The sequence below is a fragment of the Dromiciops gliroides genome, chromosome 4 (genome assembly GCF_019393635.1).
Source record: "Dromiciops gliroides isolate mDroGli1 chromosome 4, mDroGli1.pri, whole genome shotgun sequence".
NCBI classification, from domain to species: domain Eukaryota; kingdom Metazoa; phylum Chordata; class Mammalia; order Microbiotheria; family Microbiotheriidae; genus Dromiciops; species Dromiciops gliroides.
The window spans coordinates 485,165,002-485,184,790 of NC_057864.1; the positions used below are offsets into that span (position 1 = coordinate 485,165,002).

General features: G+C 48.1%; 1 protein-coding gene across 1 annotated transcript in view; it reads right to left on the reverse strand.

Annotated features, from left to right (window-relative positions):
• Window positions 1-19,789, reverse strand: part of PSMD1 (proteasome 26S subunit, non-ATPase 1) — a 111,533-nt gene that overhangs the window by 12,724 nt on the left and 79,020 nt on the right. Inside the window, exons 17-22 of the mRNA XM_044002743.1 lie at window positions 18,388-18,502; window positions 13,464-13,580; window positions 12,113-12,215; window positions 7,565-7,734; window positions 5,476-5,568; window positions 3,563-3,649 (exon numbers count right to left, since the gene is read on the reverse strand). Of these exons, the coding sequence (XP_043858678.1) occupies window positions 3,563-3,649; window positions 5,476-5,568; window positions 7,565-7,734; window positions 12,113-12,215; window positions 13,464-13,580; window positions 18,388-18,502 (685 nt within the window). The remainder of the gene's footprint in view (window positions 1-3,562; window positions 3,650-5,475; window positions 5,569-7,564; window positions 7,735-12,112; window positions 12,216-13,463; window positions 13,581-18,387; window positions 18,503-19,789) is intronic.

A 19,789-nucleotide genomic window follows, 5' to 3' on the forward strand; every position in this document is an offset into this window, starting at 1 on the left:
TCAGGCGACACAACATTACAGGAGACAGTTAATTCCATAGGAAAAAGGAGATAATGTGCATTGTGTGCAATTGGCCAAACAGAGATCAGAGTTCAGTGAGGAGACAGCCATTTGATTATAAGATTTGAGCAATATCATTGTGAGCTAACATCCACGGAGTCCGTTTTGGATAAGGCATATGTATAAATAATTCAGGAAGTGGTGCTCCATGGGCTCAAGTCAACATCTCATCTAAGCAGGAGTATATACTGTAGGAACCAGAGTGCTAAATTAGGTAGCACCCCAAATCATTAGCAGCACCACTAAGTGGGACTAAGTGGCCACGGGGTACAGGGCACACCACTAACGAGACAGAGAACAGATCTGACGCCCGCCCTAGTGGAGTCTATAATTGAATGAAAAAGTGAAGAGAGCTAAGCAAGTAATCAGCTTAGGGAGCCGTGAGAGGAGGCTGAACTGGAAAATGAATAAGAGTTTGGCGTCTGGTTTGTATTAAGCACTAAGTCTAAGCAGAAGCAAGTCTTCTTGGAGGTCACTGAGCAACGTGGCTGAAAATAACCCAATTAAACAGGAAAAGGTTTACAGTGAAAAAAGCAAGCAGACATGGGCGCTGAAGATGGAGATCACCCTTCACTTCAAACATTCAGGCCTTTTTGCAAAATGTGCCTTTTAGGCAATTCTGATGAACTCAGAACACACGGATGCCGCCATTGTCCTAGAGGGAGAGCTGCCATTTAAATGTCCTGAAAGCAGCCACCACGCCTTTGTGGGCATCCAGCACAGGGCTCTGCTCTGCTTCCTGACCACACTGGTCACCACCCACTCCTGCACATTCTCATCTCTCTGGCTTTGCTTGGCACCCTCTGCCCACCTGTCTGAAGGCTTCGCAGGCTCCTCTGGTGGATTTTCATCTGGGCCATGCCCATTCATTACCCAAGGTTCTGGCTCAAGTCCTCTTCTCTCTCACTTGGTGACTGACCTCATTAATGCCTTGGGGTTCATGCAAGTGACTCCTGACCTAAATAATCAGCTGTAGTTTTTCCCTTGAGCCCATCACCCACCAACGACTGCCTATTAGTGACCTTTCCAATGGACGTCCCGTAGGCATCGTAAGGGCACAGAACTTCTCATCTAGCTTTCTCCCCAAGGGCGCCTTCCTCTAGACTGTCCCATTTCTGCCCAGGCTTCAGGCACCATTCTGGTCACCTGTGTCTGCAACCTCAGTGTCACTGGCGCTATCCTCATTTCTTCGCTAACTCACTCACATATCGCATCAGTTGCTGAATCTTTCTGTTTCTATCTCCACAACACCTGTGGCACCTGTTCCTCTCCACTCACCCAACTACCACCCTGGCTCAGGCCTCTGGAGTTCTTGCTTGGTTCAATCCATTTTCCCCTTGGCTGCCAAGGTCTGACCAACTCCCCCCCTCTACTCAATGGCTCCCTTCCTAGGGTCAAATATAAGCTCCTGGTGGACACTTACAACTTTTCACCACCCTGGCCCATCCCATGTTCTTCTTGTGTGTGTCCTCTCCGGTGTGAGCACAAACACCACATTTCATCACCCGCCCCTGTGTCCATCCAAGTCTTGAATACTCTCCCTCCCCATCGCTGTCTCTTGGGATCACTGGCTTCCTTGAAGATTTCACTCAAGTGCTTCCTTTGGCAGAAGATGGTGCCTAGCTTGTCCCAGAGGATGAGGGGATCCCGTATCTGCTTTGTATTCATTTTGTATATATCAGTACGCAAGAGAATGTGGTATAGGAGACTGAGAGCCGGCCCTGAAGCCAGTCCCACTACTGACAGATGCCAGCCATGTGACACACAGCCAGAGTTTCTAGGTCATGCTGATGGACAATAACCGGTTGGGAGGGGTGGGCCTGTATTGATAGGGGGAGTTCCTATAAAAGTGAAATCACAAGTCTGGTCCCTCCCCTTATTCACATATTTCTTTTTGTTTTTGTTTTTTTGCAGGCAATGGGGGTTAAGTGACTTGCCCAGGGTCACACAGCTAGTAAGTGTCAAGTGTCTGAGGCCGGATTTGAACTCAGGTACTCCTGAATTCAGGGCTGGTGCTTTAACCACTGCGCCATCTAGCTGCCCCTATTCACGTATTTCAAAATGTGTTATATCTACACCTGTATTTTATATGTTGTCTCCCCCTTTAGAATATAAGCTGCCTGAGGACAGAGTCTCATTTTTGTGTTCTTAGCACCTACCCTAGTACTTGGTAAAGGCGTGACTGCTTGTATAAGATGAAGTGAGTGAAAGGGAACGTTAGCTCCATACGGGAAAAGAACTTTCTAGATCTGTGAAGCTAGTCTTATATGGAGCGCACTCCCAAAAGATGGGTGGGAGCTCCTTGTCAATGGAAATGTTCAGGGAGATGATGGATGATCATATGTCAGGTGATTAGACTGGATAACCTCTAGGGGCCTTCGCAAATAAAGCATTCTTTGATCTTATGAGTTAAAAAATCAAGTTCTCATTAATTCCTTAAAGGGGGGCAGCTAGATGGTGCAGTGGATAGAGCACCAGCCCTGGAGTCAGGAGTACCTGAGTTCAAATCCGGCCTCAGACACTTAACACTTACTGGCTGTGTGACCCTGGGCAAGTCAAGTCACTTAACCCCAATTGCCTCACAAAAAACCCCCCCAAAAAATCAAAGCAAAAAAAAATTCCTTAAAGGGAAAGAAATAGATATTTGTAAGATGAACCACCAGTATAGCACAGTGGAAAAAGCTCTGGTTCTGTAGTTAGAGAATGTCCCTTTTTAGGCAAACCCCTTAACCTCGATGAACCTTAGTTTCCCTTTCCACAAAATGAGGCCTCTGGATAGAGGATTCTAGGACTATGTTAGGTAGTGAGCTTCCCATTATAAGGAAGAAATCTCTTGTTTTTGTGAACACATCCCTAGCTCCTCTCAAGTTTCTTAATTAAAGACTAAGAAACTGTGAAAAATGTAAGGGAAGAAAGAAGAGAAGGGAAAAAAACAAGTGGAGGATTGGAGAAAGCGGGGGTCAGTGGCAAACCTGACACCTGTCTCAGGGACCTCGAGTAGGCCTTGTGTCATAAGTCCCTCCACATCTCCTGCAGGGAAGCCCCCTTCAGCTCTGCGGCTGACTTAATGCAGGACTTGTTCAAGCCCCCTGAGCCAGCCTTTCTCATCATCTATGAAATAAGGGGGACTGAGGGGCAGCTAGGCGGCATAGTGGATAGAGCACCAGCCCTGGATTCAGGAGGACCTGAGTTCAAATCCAGCCTCAGACACTTAACACTTACTAGTTGTGTGACCCTGGGCAAGCCACTTAACCCCAATTGCGTCACAAAAAAAGAAAGAAAGAAAGAAAGAAATAAGGGGGACCGACTAGATGATATAGAAGACTGTCCGTATGTGGATCAGCAGGATACACAGAGGAGTAGTTGTGACAACTTCCCAAGAATATGACCAGCTGATATGGGTGGGTGTGTGGAGGCGGTAGGATAGTGTAAGCCCAGAACAGCCACTTCCTAAGGGTTTCTTAACTCTACTCAATTCACGAGGTGACTTAGTTATACTGACCACTTCCATTTTCTCTTCCTCTTTCTTTTCTTTCTCTTTCTCCTTCTTTTTGGCCTTGGCGGTGATGGAGAGCACAGCAGTAGAAACCTGGAGAGATGGACAGAGAGGATGAGTGGGTGAGTGGGCCCCCTGCTATATGCACACTTGCTCCCAGACCCAAGCCGGATTCCACTCTGTGATGCTTTAAGGACATTGAGAAAGACGTGATGTTCAGGACCACCCTCTCACCCCCAAGCTGGGCCAGAGCAGCAGGAGGACACCCAGTTACTGAAGTGACCTCTCCCACAGGAACCTGGCTCCTCAGATGCAGAGCTTCCTTACTCACTTCAATCCAATTAGTCTACAAACAGTGGGGGCAAACTAACCCCCCCGCCCCGTAAGGAGGACAGAATAATATTTGAGTCTAAAGCTCTTGGGCCTCATGTGAATGAGAATCTTCTTGGCCTTCCTGTAACTTCCACTTTTGAAACAATGTCCAGCACTGAAGTCCCTTTAGATTATTCTTACCCAAGGCCTGAAATAGCTCAGGAAGTACTCTTATCAGAGAAGTCTTTGATTAATTCAAAGCAGAGAAGTGTCTCTTGAGGTTACCTTTGACTGGGAAAAATCCACAGAGAAAGGGGTTCCAAGTGACTGAATGGTTTTAGGGAAATGATTCTCCAGGGTGTGCCAAAGGTGATGTTAACATCGGTCTATTTGCTAAATCAAACGGCAGCCTAGACTTTAGCCCTTTGACTGGGGTATTATTTTTGTTTTAAAATGTCTATAAATTACAATTCAGAAACAGCCTGGCTACAGAGGTTTTCAAAGACAGGATGAATTTCTGTCCCTGTGAATTTCCTCTGTGTCTAAGGAGATACTTAGAATAATCTAATTAATAATCTGTCTCTGGAATATTTGTGTCTAAATGCAGAGGATGGTATTTTTCTACTACAAAACAGTAACTCTAATAATAGATTACATCTCTACTCCATTTTCTTCACAAAAACCCTGGAGAACCACTGTTTTTATTCCTGTTGCCCCAGATTATCCAGCTAGCAACTGAGGGCTCAAACCCGGACCTCTGGTTGCACAGGAAGGTTCTGCTGGAGGTGGAAAACATGAAACATTTCATTTATTCCAGGTAACAGGGCTTGTTCCCAGTGAATTAGATAGACAAAGGAAGGTGATACGTAGTTTGTAGGTGGCTCCTGAGGAAATGCCTACCGGGTTCTCCCCAAATCACAACCCCTAGGGTCTTGTCAAGGTGATAATGGCATGAGGAGCACCTCTGAAGACCAGGATAAGATTCCCATAAGGTGGTCCATCCCACCTCATGGGCTAGCACAAGGTCAATCCCAACCCCCTGGTGAGCTACAGCAGAAGAGGCAGCCTAAAATGGTAGGTGAGGCACTGGACTTGGCACCAAGAGGAGCTAGTTTCAAATCTTGCACCATTTATAAGTCATGTGACTCTGGGCACGTTATAACCTCTCTCCACCTGCTCTTCTCATCAGCAAAGTGAAAAGGAGGGGGAGTGTAGCTGAACCGAGTGGTCTCCCAGGCTGCTTCCAGCTTGACATTTATGGTCCTACATAATCAACCAACCAATAAGCATTTATTAAGCACCTCTTGGGGCGGCTCGGTGGTGCAGTGGATAGAGCCCCGGCCCTGGAGTCAGGAGGACCTGAGTTCAAATCCGGCCTCAGACACTTAACACTTACTAGCTGTGTGACCCTGGGCAAGTCACTTAACCCTGATTGCCTCACCAAAACCAAGGGCCTCTTACATGCCAGGCACCGTGCTATATAGGATGATAGATTAGCGTGAGTGCATGCAGAAGATGCCACCAGCTCCATTTTTACTACACCATTTGCTGGCCCGATGAAGCGTGAAGCGCCCACCCTGAAAAAAGGAAACACTGAGGCCCCTCACCTTCTCCTTCTCTTTCTCTTTCGGCACCTCGAGTGGCGCAGGATATGCAAACGTGGACGGCTTGCAGTTGGACTTGTACTGGACTTTTGGCATCTGAAGAAATGTGAGAAACAAAAGAGATGCAGAAGAATATGAATGAGGAAAACAGGATTTAAATGGTTCACTTTCTATAGACATGTGTATGTAGATGAAGTATTCACTTAAGTCTGATGCTGCCCTGTGATTCGATCCATTAAATCATGGCCCAGCCCCCACCTTCTCCATCTGCTGAGTCAGCCTTGATGGACTCCGTGGGGTTGTGCCCATTCCCTCACTTTATCCCTTGGTGTCTCAACACCGGACCATGGCTCTGGACATCATGACCAGCCTGACCACACAGATGGTAGGTCCAAACATTTTTTCAGTATGTTGATCTAAACACCCCCTGCCTCTACCCTGCGTTGCCTGGGCTTCAGGAGAAACAACCTCTTTTTGTTCTGTGTGGTTAAACTGTCCAACAATTATAAACACAGACACTGCCTGTGCAGATTTCAAAAATCACTATGATGTCACATAGACTCCATGGACCATATGACCCACAGACTGAAGCTACCCTAAATAAAGAGCTGACCCTTTAGTTTGATATCCTCAGAGCAATCCTCACCCCCGCGAGCATTTATAGAGTGCTTCAAGATTTGCAAACTGCTTGCAAATATCTATTTTTTCCTCTCAACAACCCTGGGAGGCAGGTGCTGTCATTGTCTCCATTTTATAGTTGAGACAGACAGAGGTTCAGTGACTTGCCCAGGGTCATACAGCTAAGAAGTGTCTGAGGTTGGATTTGAACTCAGGGTCTTCCTCATTCTAAGCCCAGGGCTCTCTGTACTGGGCCTCCTAACTGCCTGCTAGCAATAGGGCCACATAGAACAAGCAAATGAGCTCCAAGGGGTAGAAGCAGACTTTAATATAGAAGAGCCGCCAAGTTCTAATGACCAGCCCCGCCTCCCTTCATCATTTGTGTCCCCTTCCAAAGTTACCAAAGGGAGAGTGGTCTGGGAGGGGGCCCCGGCCTCCATGTCTCTTTCCTTGGGGTCAATCTTTTCTCATTCACGCTGCATGGTGACTGAGGCCTGTCTTCTAACATCTTCAAGTACAAGCAAAAGTGCACAACTAAGCTTTCTTCTTGTCCAATGGGAGCAGTATCAGATTTGAGGCCAATCTTGAACACTTAGGACTGAGTCCAAGTATTGACCAGTTAGTCCCTGTGACCACCACCCCTCTGACAAGGCTCAGTGTCTCTTGGGCCCTTTACTTTGGAGGATCACAGAGTGTTAGGCCGGGCACCTATGAGTCTCCGGCCCCAGGGATGTCGTTGTTGGCATCGTATACAACAGCTCGTACATCAGCTCTCTACTCTTCATTCTACCTGGGATCTCAAGTGATAGCCTTCCCAAGTGGTCTTTTTGTTAGCCAGTCTGACACCTTGTTTTCTGCTCAAGAATCTTCAGATGTCCCACTATTTGCTAACTAAAATATGAACGCTTTAGACAAGCATTGGTGGTGCACCACCATTGGGCTCCCATATCATGCACTACCCCCCCCCCCCAGCCCTCAGACTGACCCTGTACACCCCTCCCTCTTTCTTCTCATCTTGTTCTCTCCTCTCTTGGCCCTAGCACACACTGTCCTGCAGACCTACAAAGAGCCTTTCCTGAAGGGCCAACTTAGGTGAAAATGGCTTCCTGGGCCTTCTGTGCCTTGCCTGGACCCTGCTCTGAAGGCTGCACTGACCTGAATCCCTTCTGTCCCTGCCCTGAAGGCCACAAGTAGGAGTCACTAAGGGGGCAGCTAGGTGGCGCAGTGGATCAAGCACTGGCCTTGGATTCAGGAGGGCCTGAGTTCAAATCCAGCCTCAGACACTTGACACTTACTAGCTGTGTGACCCTGAGTAAGTCACTTAACCCTCATTACCCTGCAAAAATAATTAAAAAAATAAAAAGATCAAGCTCAGGAATCACTGGCAGAGACAGCTGCCCTCTCCTCCTGCACACCAACTCCAGGTTGTCCAGGCATGGTCTCCAAGGGACATAGGCAGGACTGAGGAACCTACCTTGAGGTCCTTGTTAAGGCCGATGACACAGGTAGGAGTATAAGCCAGGGACAGGAAGTGGGACAAAGGGAACCAAAACCAGAACTGGGTGAAGACCAGGACGCCCACCACGGAAGGCATGTGGGTGTGCCCAGTGCGAGATTGCAAGGAGATGGTGACATTATGGCCTCCTAAAGGAGAGAAAAGAAGTGGTGAGCTCACACTTTGACAAGGCAGCAGCACCAGGTCACATGGCAAAGCTCTTCCATGCAGATGGCCACAGCCTGACCAAGAAGGGCAGTGCCTGGGGTGCACCTGGGGAGTGGTCTACCAGCCTTGGCCTGAAGACCTCTCAGAGGTGGATGGGGCTGGGGGGCGTGATCCAAGACCGCGGCCTCCCAGAGCAGCCCCTCTCAGACCTCCAGGAAGCCTTTCCTCACACCAATGGGCAATCCCCAACATTGTGCTGTCTCCAAGCTCCCTTTCATCGGCTCCAATCGCCCTCTTACCCCTTCATGGTCTCCCTTCTGTGACCATGGGGGGCACTTGCCATCGCCTGGGACACCACCCCCCCCCCCCCGCTCAAGTCCTCCCTATCCCGTAAGCTGCCCTGAAGTGTCCTGGACTGAACGTGCCCTCTGCAGGCTTTCTGTGAACAAGACGGCAAACTCCCTGAGAGCAAGGAGCACATGGGCTTGCCGGGGCTCATGCTCAGAGGAGGCAGAAACATTCTCGTTACAAATGAAAGCAAGCAGAGCTGTTGGCTGTTAGATGTGCTCTTGGAGGACCAACACGAGCTCACTACGTCGAGGTCCATGCACTGTGGCTGAGCAGAGCAGGAGAGCTTGGAAGGCTCTGCCACAGGCCGGGCACAGATGGCCCACACAAGCACTTGGAGTGGAGATGCCTTGTGTGAGTCTCTGTCAAATTGTCTCTTAGGCACATGCACATTTGGCACTAGGGGTTGGCGGCTGGCCCACAGACACTGCGCTCTCTGCCGTCGAGGGGGAACGCTTGGCAGTTCAGCTCAACAAATGACCCTCCAGGTGGTTCACTGTGCAGGGAGGCGTGTGTGCCTCGCTTCCATTCAGACAGGTATTTTCTACATGTATTATATAAAATGGGGGAGATCAGGGAAGGCTTCACATAAGAGGTGGTACCTGAATTGCGTTTTGATGGCAACTAGGGATTATAAGAGACGGGGGAAGGAGGGAGGCACAGCCTCTGCAAAGGTCTAGAGGTGGGTGATGAATGACTGGATGTCAAGTATGTGATGGAGATGAACAGGTGATCAATGTGGAAAGGCAGGCTGAAGACAGGTTGTGAAAGGATTTAAATGTCAAACCAAAGAATCTGTACTTGATCCGAGGTAGCAGGGAGCTACTGGGAACTTCCTGAGGAGGAGAGAGCCAGGGTCAGACAGATGCATTAGGCAGCTGTGCAGAGGAAAGACTGGAGGCAGGGAGTCACAGGGATAAGAATCCACCCAGCTTCTTCCAGAAATCCACCCCAGCAAGCAGCAGCCTCCTGAGCTGCTCCAAGATGGTGGCCAACAGGACTGCAGCAGGGCTGTGTGGCAGCCCTTGGGGCATTCACGGGCCACACCCATCCCCCATCATGCATGTCTCTGGTGACATGATTCTTCTGAGATAATCACATTCCGTGACTCATAGCCACACGGCACCCCTGGGATTCTAGGAGTCTTATGAACCTGTACTTTGGGGGCAGCTGCAGCAAGCGGCCTGAGATCACTTCCAAAGTTTGAATGTTGATTTTCTTTTTCTGAGACTGTGACTGACTGCAGGAGGTGGGCAGTCTCCAAAACACTGGCATGGCTTTCAAAAAGAATTGGTAGCAAATGGGGAGAAGAGAAGGGGAAGCAAGGGACTAATGCTCCCCCCTCTGATCTCGGCTCTGCCTTCTGGAGCAAATATATTTTTAAAATTCTTCTTGATGTCTGTTGTCTGTTCATCTCCAATGTTTCCTAGTGTATTCCTCCCTTCTCCTTGATATTTCAACGTGGGAGACTGCCCAGCCTTCTGCCTTGTCTCCAGCACAGTCACCAACCTCATGCTCATGCAAGTGGCCATCCTGTTCTTTACGGTGGTCCTTAGCCTTCCTCACAGACTTCAGGCTCTAGCAATGATGACTCTTGGACGATGTACTCCCACAGTTAGCTGACCTTCCTTCACTCTTCTGGGGGGGGTGTCAATGAACGCCATAGCTATCCTTACTGGTCTTTTAGACAACAGCCCATTTGGGGGGGTGATTTGGCTGGGTATTATCTAGAATTTCATTTTTTAGAGCTTCTGGGGGCTTGTTGGATATATGTTCTCTGGAGAATTTGGGGTCATGGGAGCTTACCCTTCTAGAAACAATCTGAAATCTTCTCTCCCCAAATCTGTACTCAGTTTTCCTTCCCTTCATTATCACGAATTTCTAAGATGGAGCAGCTTCTTTCCCCCAAATTCCTACCGTCCCTACTTCAGCAATCAGCTCCCCCCTTGTTGGGGGTGGGGGAAGGGGAAGGTCTGTTGGTCAGTCCCCTATTAGTCCCAAATAAAGGTTCAGCTAATCCTGCCCCCCATTTCACCTTCTGTAAAACGAGAAATGGGAACTGCTAAAAGTCTCCTCTCCCCCTTCCGTCATTGAATCCCCCCTCCTTTAGACCTTCGCCAGACACACAATGTCTTGTCTTCAGAGGGATGACCAGAATGACACACGTTTTCCAGCTATGGATGAACCCTGGTTCCTTTGATCGTTCAATAATTGTGTTAATGCTTATTCAACAACACGTGGTGAGGCAGTGTCAGACGAGCGTAGAATCAGGTCTCAGGGTAAAATTTTTGTTTGAAAAATACCTTAAGATGAATTTGTCAAAAGAAAAACTAGACAAGCAACTATGACCCTAAAAAGAGGCTCTCCCTGCGCGCGGCAGAACAGAGGCTCACGTGGTGTGACAGCCGGCCTATCCGAGAGCATTGCTCATTTCATCTTGTGGGTTATTCAGACCTTTGATTTCCTCCTCCTCAAGCTGACCCTATGGGTGTGCCCTTGTTCTTCTAAAGACAAGATGGCAAGAAAAAGGAGGGAGTTTTTCTAATGGCTCTGCTCCCACATGGACACAACTGAGTCACTTACGGATTAATGCAGCTGTGTTAGTTAAGCCATACCATGACACAGGGAAGCTAATACATCTGATGCTCCACATTTTGTTTTTCTCCTATGCCTGGTTAGCCCAATCTTGCTAGGATTGCTGTGAGTTTATTTATATTTGAATGTAGTTAATTTTTATTTTGAATGAACACAGACCAAATAAAATCCACACTTCCAGAGAGAAGGCAGAACAAAAAAGGATTGTACATGAGACTTATGATCCTCTTAGGCATGAGTCCAACACGTTCCTTTCAAAGCTGTCCTGCTCGGTGGCGCTCATTCTCTTTTCTCTTGTGCCTTTAACTGCCCCCCCCCCTTTCTATCTGCACCCTCCAGTATTGGGGGGAAAAGACAACCAGAGTGCCTAGCCGAACAGACCCCGTTTGGTCCAGCACACTCACTAGACTTCTTAAACCTTTCAAAGACACTTGTCTTGGCAGTGTTGTTACTATAGACATTTGGCTCATTTTATTCCATCAGTTTACAACATTCTCCTGGGTCTCTCTGAATCCTTCCCTTGGGTTATTTCTTATGGTGCCGGAATATTTGATTACGTACACGTAGGCATTGTGGAACGATCCCCGAATTGATGGGCACCTTCTTAATTCCCACTTTTTGGGCTACAACTTAAAGAACTCTTGCTGTGGGTTTCGATGGGGAGGCTTTGCTTGTCCTAGGGAGCTTGGTGTCAACAGTACTGTCCTCTCCAAATAAGAGCACATGGGAGATCTGGCCATCACAGGGCATCTCTTTTTTGTGGGACTCTGCTCATTCTCATCAGGCAAAGGCACCAAATGGGGTGACCCATACTTGCCAAAGATGGAGGAAACCCTGGCAGCCCCCAGCTATTAACTGTCTGAGGATGGATTCGAACTCAGGCCTTCTTACTCCAGGCCTGGAGCTCTGTACCCCCTGTGGTGCCACTCTCTAGTGTCCCCAGCAGCCTCAGTGTTCTCATGTTGGGAGAGAGCAAGGAAGGCCTCTACCATATTGGGTAGACACCCCCCCCCCACCCCGGGGCATGCTTGTGGGAACCCTGGACAAGTTGCTCAGACCACGTGGGCCTTGAGGGGCTGTGATCTGCACTGCTGGAGGGACTCCCAAGGAGATGCGATGTCAGGACCATCTGAGTCTTTTGAGAGTAGATTCTGAGCAGGACATTTCTTGTGACACTGGCCAACGCCAGAGCCATAATGCAAGAGCTTTCTGCTGTTTAGGCCGATGCTGGCAACGACCAAAGGAGCCTTGGACCGTGCTGCCTATTTCGCTGCAGCTGCCACAATGCTGCCGGATATTAACATGGCTATAGTGGATACCCTTGCTTCGAGAAGGCATATTTTGCTGAATCAAGTCAGATGTTTTCGAAAGATAAAGCACTGGGTTAGTCTGTGATGATTCCAACAAGGCGTTTACCTGCATCCAAGATGCCCTGGGCCAGAATAGCACCAAACTTCGCCATGACATCATCATGCTTGTCATTGATGACTTTGGAATAGAGCTGTCTGAACTGGCTGACCTGTGAGAAGGAATGGGAGGAGTTAGGACATCACTAGTTTTACCTGTGGGTGAGCCAGCAGCTGCTCCCCCCGAATCTGAATCTCACCAAGTCCTCAAAGACACGACCGCCCAGCCCAGATGCTGAGGCGACTCCCCCTCTCCCCCCTCCCCCCAAACCCATGGTATTCAGTGGCTGGAATTCTCACGATGATACGGGAGGTGACAGGTTTTGCCAAGTTCTGGGCTCCAGCTTATGCTCACCTCTGCACCTGCTAGAAGTAACCTGCCAAAGCAGCCTCTGTAACCCTGTGCTGCCGCTTTCTGGGCTTGTCTAAGGCCTGTCCCTGGATTAAACATATCTAATAAGATTCCCACTTTACACACACACAAGCACCTTCTAGTGACACGGCAGCTGAAATAATACTGGGATCAGAGAAGCTGAACTGACGTGTCCTGAGATTTCCCTGGAGAACCATCTGGGGACGACCTGGTCCACACTTTAGGGGCTCACAAATATCGACAATGGACTGCTAACTGTTCCCTGGTGCTGAAGCTCTTTAATTGGAATAAATGCTCCTCTAACATCTCTCTCTTCTCCATCGCCTCCCTGTCTTCTCCCCCGATGCCCAAGACTGGCCTAGCCCACCTCATGCCCATGTTATGACACAGTCCTGCCAGCTGGGCCCTGGGCCTGCAGGTTATGCAGAGGGCACGAGGCTCAGAAAAGATTCCTTGTATCACTAAAAAATAAAAGTTGATTTCTTCTCATTCCCAGATTTTTGCCCACAAATTAAAAGAAAATTCCTTATAATCTAGCAGCTTGTGGCTCCAATTCAACTAATCTTTATAATTACAAGCAAATTTTTAAATATGAAAAAGTTCAACTTAAAACTAGAGACTGAATATTATTTTTTCAGACAAAATTTATGTAAATAATTATTTTTTTTAATTAATAAAGTATTTTTTCCTGTTACATGTAAAGATATGTAAATCATTCTTAACACATTTTTATGATCCTGAACAAAGTAACTTTTATTTTTAAAGACTGCTTGAAAAATACTACATGTTTTAGCTTGCCCCCCCCGCCCCCCCTCATCTAGGCATCTCTTCTTCCAGCCCTCAAAGGCCGTGTTTTCCCTCCTACACAGTTCAGCATATTCAGAAATTTAACCTCTGATACTGACACGATACCAATGATGAAGCCCAAGGAAGACAAGCTCCAGGTAAAACCCAAGACCTGCTGTGCCCTTCCTCTTGCCTGGCTCACCTTTGGACAAGTGATTTCCGTCTGCTGAATCATGATGAGAGCTGACGCGATGAGCGCGCCTTGCCGCACGTAGTTCACAGGGTCATTGGTCATGGGTTCCAGCAAATTGATGGCTTCCTAAGGACATTTTCAAAGGGAACTTTCAGATGAAGTGAACCTTGGCACATATTATTCAAACACCAAATTGTTTCTGATCCAGCCTCAGATGAAGAGATTTGGTTAGGTCAGTGCTTGCATATACTTCATGGTTAAACGACTGATCAAGAAGCACTACCATACAACGGTACAAACATTATCCACCATACCAATTTTTTCATACTATTTACAGAGAACGCATAACAGATCAGAACAAGAAGCATAACTTAATTTCCAATTTGTAAATGAAGATATATGAATAGTCTCTGAGGCACATACCCCCAGATGTTATAAACAGATGTTTCAGATCTCCAAGCCAGGCAGGTTCTATTATCTAGATCAAACGAATGACTAAGAATTAAAGCAGACTGGTCTAGCATGACTAACAGAAAATTTCCATTGAATTAATCTGTCAGAGCAGAATCTCAAAGAACATTAATTTTAGAGTATCCCATTAAATGTGGAATAATTTGAAAGGAAAACACCCCGCCTTATTTGCTTTCAATGTGTGAAAATTTAAATACGTCAGCTACCATTCAAAAAACATTCTCATCCTGGATAAAGAGATCAACAGCTGAGCCAACAATCATATCTTAGGATGATGTGAAACTGAGAAGCAGAAATAATGACAGAGCCAGGGTGCAGCAAGACCTTAGGCTAGAACCCTGGCCTGAATTCTTTACAAAGATGTTTCATGGGGCGCAGTGATGGTGGCTGTTGTTGCCTTTAGCAGACCACTAGCTCGATATGTGGCAAAAGTGTGGCATGATAGATCTTGGGCTTCTTTGAGAGACTGAGCTGGGAATAAGGTGATGAGAGGCCCACTTAACTCCGATCCTGATTGGACCTCATCTGGAGTACTGTGCCAGAGCTGAAGACCCTCTAGAGGAGAGCAACTAGAATGGGCAAAGGTCTCAAATTCATACCATCTGATGATTGGTTGAAAGAACTGGAGGTGTTTCACCCGGAGAAGATTTTGGTGCAGGAAATGGACTGAGGACTCTCTTCAACAATGGTAACGATGGCCATGTGGCAGAGGGATGTAGGCCTGTTCTGTGTGGCCCAGAAGGCAGAGAGGTAGAACTTGTGGGAAGTCCAGGTCAGATGTGGGGGAAGGTTTTCAAGTAAAGGCCGGAGGATCACTTCTCCGGTACGATACCATGGGGCATCTTTGCAGCTGGGTTGGATTGGAGAGCTGAAGTCTCTTCCAAGTCTGTGAGCTGGTTCTTTCCTCAGATCACCCACAGCTGGGGAAGCCCCTAATTTCGCACTTGGAAGTTCTGGAATTTGCAAGACCAAGTCCTTACTCTGACACTTAGAGGAGCTATGTAATCTTGGCAAAGCATCTGAGTTTGCTCATCTCCAGAAGGGGCCAGTGTCTGGGGTAAGCAGCTTTGTCATGTCCCACCGACAGGTGCCAATGGTTTGACAGGATGTACCTGGACAAGATACCCAGAAAGCCCATGGACTCTGGTGGGAGACTCCAGGGGATGCCACACCTGACCTTTACATGAAGCAGGCCCTACTGCTTCTGCCTTGAGAGCCTCAAACAAGAGGGAGTTCAGAGCCCCCAAACTGGGCAATCCCAACTTTGCAGACAAGTCACTGTTAGCACGGAGCCTGCTGCTCCCCACCTGGGCTCCTCATACGCACAAAAGCCCTTCAGACACCAGTTACAAGCCAACGATCACACTTCCTGTCTTTTCCTCACTGGGCTGCTCCATCCCCAGGGCCCTTGGCCCCCAGCTCCTGCTTCAGGTCTAAGTTTATCAAACACACAAACTTCAAATTTGGCTCAACAGGTTTTCCTAAAGTGGTGAGAACATGTTGCAGAAAATACAGGATTAAGGAAAGTTCAAGCTGTTAAGTGATGGCTCCTTGCCTCTCCATAAGCTGTCAGTCAGGCTGGTGGGTGGCTCCAGGGGACCTGGCTTTGGGTGAGAATGTGGTTTGTCCAGGAGGAAACAAGTGTGTGTGTGTGTGTGTGTGTGTGTGTGGGCCGCACAAGTGAATAAACCAGACAACCAGGACTTTCCCTAAACTCTGTGTAATTTAAATTCTAAATGTGGATTCTAATCCTGCTCCCCCAGTTTTGGGGGAAACTGACTAAAATCACTGATAAAAGAGTTTAGATTTTTAAGGGTTTATTGAAATATAGAAAGAGAAAGATTGAGAACAGAATTCCTACAACCTCGCAATGCTATCTTTCCTCAGCTCCTCTCCGTCGTTCTCTGCTGTCACCACCAAGTCAGAAACTAAAAAGACAGCGCTCTTTGCGCAGGCTCCCCTTTCCTCCTTCCTGTCCCCTCCCATTCTGGGGAGGTTCTTCAAGCTGGTTGGTTGATTGGGCTGGAAGTTCAAAGTTTTTTTTAGATTCTGAGAACCATGCTTTAAGTACTCTCAAGTACCAGCCAGATGTGCTTAGAATCTAGTCAACTAGTAATCCAGTCAAATCAGCCAGTGATCCACTCGGGTGGGCTCCTGAGTACCCGCCAAATCTCATCTATCACATTCCATTATCCTGACAGCTCTCTCTGGGGGGGAAGGGGAGGGAGAGAGAATCTTTCTTGTGTGTCCATGTGTGCCTGCATGAGTGTGCATGTGTACACACGTGTGTGCTTGCCTGTGTCCATCCCTCTCTCTGTGTCCCTGCCAGCGCAGGCCCAACAAGGTGCCAGGGCCCTGCTAGGCCATCCTGCAGGGTAGCAGTCCTTTGGCACAGTAACTCACTGGGCAGCTGTTACTTAAGGTCAAATTCCAGGGTGAACCTAGAAGAATTTCCATTAGGGAGAAGCTGGGAAGAGTTTTAATTGTGCTGAACAGTGTTGAGTCAAAGAAACAGTAACTGTCCCAGACACTCCCTGCTTGATGCGTGTAAGCAGACATGACCAATTTCGACATGGGTGCAGGAGGAAGGAGGCTGGATCTTGGGCAAGAGGACCTGAATGAAGACCCCATTTTTGACACCTTTACCAGGGTGACCTCAGGAAGTCAGCTCATCTGTGGGTTTCAGTTTTGTCGCTCTAGCTGTGTGACCCTGGGTAAGTCACTAACCTTTGTATGCCTCAGTTTCTTCCTGAAGTGCAAAGTGGGGATAAGAATAACACCAGCCTCCCAGGAAGATCAAATGGGATGACATTATTTTAGCTTCCATTCTAATGCTGAATAATCAGGATAAAGGCTGGAAGGGGTTTGTCCATAGTCTGTGGTGTAGGCCTGGACGACTGATATTTTTAGGTGAGGCTATTTCCATTTCCATAAATATCTAAACATGAAGCCGTTCATCTCCTGACCTAGGCTCTGGGGCCCTGAGCAGTCCCCGGGGTACTCTGGGTCCCCCTTTGGCCCTTCCCTGCTGATGGGGGCAGAGAGATTGTGACCCCAGCCCCCCACTCCCCAGGCTTGGCCAGACTGGCCATGGCTCCCCACACAGGGAGGGCTCTTGTGTGCCTGCAGGGGTGGGGGTGGGGGGTGGTTTGTGAGAGCAGCCTGCTTCAGTCCGGACAGTCACCAGCACTTCCAAAGCACTTTAAGGCTGGCAAGGGGCTCACAGGGAAAAGCCATCATTATGCCCATTTTCCAGAGAAGGCAAAATGAGGTGGAGAGGCTCAGCGCCTGCCCAGGATCACACAGCTAGCGAGTGCTTGACTCGGGTCTTGTGCACTATCCACTGGGTCTCCAAAGCACCAGAGAAGTACATGAAACTGTGCTAAGCTGTGAAGGGGCTGTGATCTGCACAAGTGGAGGGAGCTTGGACCACTTGAAGTACTGCAGGAATAACAGCAATTCACACATTGGAGTTATCATACAGCTAACAATCAGCTGTTTTCTGTGCAGCTGCCCTGGTAGACGGGGCCATCGGTCAAAACAGAAGCGAGTCTCCATGCACAGCTAACACTTCTTTACCGACACAGAACATTTCCCACAAATGGATAGAGTAGATATTTTTTCCATTGTTTTACCAACTGAGGAAACTGAGGCTGAGAGACTGTGTGACCTGCTGCTGGTCAAGGTGAAGCCTGGAGGACAAGGCCAGTGCCTCTCCCAGCATCCCTTGCTCACGACACTCAGGTTTCCCTGACTTATCTCCTGGGTTGTGTCTGTGTTTACTGACTTTACATACTGATGGTGCCTAATCGTTTCTATGGGTACTTGTTTCCCCAGTGCAATACCGCCCGCCCCAGCCTGTTCCATCCTCAGAGCCAAGCATGGGCTTGGTGCACACAGGGCCTGGCGTATTCAGGAACATAACGGACCCTTCTGGATGCCTCTTGAATGACTTCTGTGTTGTCAGTTGCTGGGGGGCAGGGACAGGGCCTGGCACACAGGGCAGGCACACAAGTGGCTGCCTGACGCAGAGCAGGCCTGGGCTCAGAAGCACCTGTGTGCTTGGCCCAGCTCTGCCTCTTCCTCATGGCTGACTGTCCTATGATGGAGGGAGGGGTGGCTGTGCCCGGGGCTTAGCAGATATAATGGGTGATGAGATGGTGGCCATGTACCCACTGGGCACTGCTTCCCTTGTCCCAATCCATAGACCTTCTTTCCTTGGTGTCCCCAAGCCTAAGAACATTTAGAAACATGTGACATCAGCATGTTTTAGGGAAATTTGACAGAGTGGAAGCAAAGCCAAGGAGAGGTCACAGAGCACTCAGATTTCTAGCATCTAGTTCAGTGAACAAAACATCTGTGGCTGAACCTAAACACCAAAGGGAACCTTCCCAGTGCAAATCCACATGGCCCATCCCCAGGCAGCCTGATCTGTGGGGCCTCTGTGGCCGCAGGGATTTACCTTGTTTCCTGTGCCGGCACAGCAGATACCCAGTGCCATTGCTGCCCCATAACGAACATGAGGGTTATAACTCTCCGACAACAAGGAAACCACACTTGGGCACTGTTCAGGCGTCCTGGTCAAGAAACAGAAGAGGAGAAACCGAGTTTAAAGACATCAGCTAAAAAGTCTCCATATTTCACTATTCACGATAAAAAAACCCCAAATAAATACTGTTGTAGACTGAAATGGAATGCAATAAGTATTTTTCACGTGCCTGCTTTGTTTAAATCACTGAACACAACAAGCCAGGCAGTTGAATGCCTATGACACAAAGCACTGGTTGCACAAAGATAAACACTCAAGGGAAAGGAGAAGTTACTCCCTGCTCAACATACCCCACTGGCTCCCTATTACCTCTGGAATCTGAGAGAAACTCCCGTTTGGTGATATAGACTCTGCAATCTGACTTCAACCTTCCTTTACTTCACGCATTTCTCCTCCTTCAATTATGCGGCCGACAATCCAGTCAGAGTGGGCTCTCATGGCTCTGAACACAGGCCTCATCAGCATCCCTCTGTGTGTCCCCTGTGCCTGGAATGTCTGCCCCCCAACCCCCTGCCCTGCTATAAATTCCCTGAGGACAGGGATGACAGGGATTCTTTCAATTCTCTTTCTTTATTCCTGGGGTCCAGCACAATGTCTGGTACACAACAGGTCAGTGGTTCTCAAATTCTTTGTTCTTTATACCCCTTTATACTCTTAAAAATTGAGGCCTCTCAAAGAACTTTTGTTTACACGGGTTCTATCTATTGGTGTTTATTATATTAGAAATGAAAAGATCCTGGTATTATCAAGAAAATATTTTTGCCCTTATGGACTTCCTGAAAGGGCCTCAGAGGCCTGCAGGGATCCCCAGACCTGACTCTGACAACTGCTAAAGTAAGTGTTCTCTTCCCCAAGATCAGTTCAAGAAACATTTAATAAATTAAACTTCATTCGGGCAGACAGATTTTCAAATGGCAGCTCTCTAAGGCCCTCAGAGGGCCTTAACCCCCATTGCCCCGCCAAAAAACCCCCCACAAACAAACAACCCCCCCCCATATTGGAAAGATTCATTGATTGGACTAAGCTATACTTAGGGGGGATAGGCATGAAGAGCTGTTGCCTAATCAAGTGATTAGAGACAAGCCATCTGATTGGCAGGCCTGCCCAATGACATCAAGTGATTTTGTGAAAACATGACGTTAGTGCCCATCACTGTGGGCAACCATGTCTGACCTCTGGAGATGGGCCAAATACCGAGAGCAGGATGACTGACACTGTGGGTGGAGGTTAAGATTAAAGGCATTTGGCTGGGGTCAGTGCCACAGTGTAAGGTATGCTGTGCACACAAAAAGGGGTGTCTCTGTAGGGCAGTAAA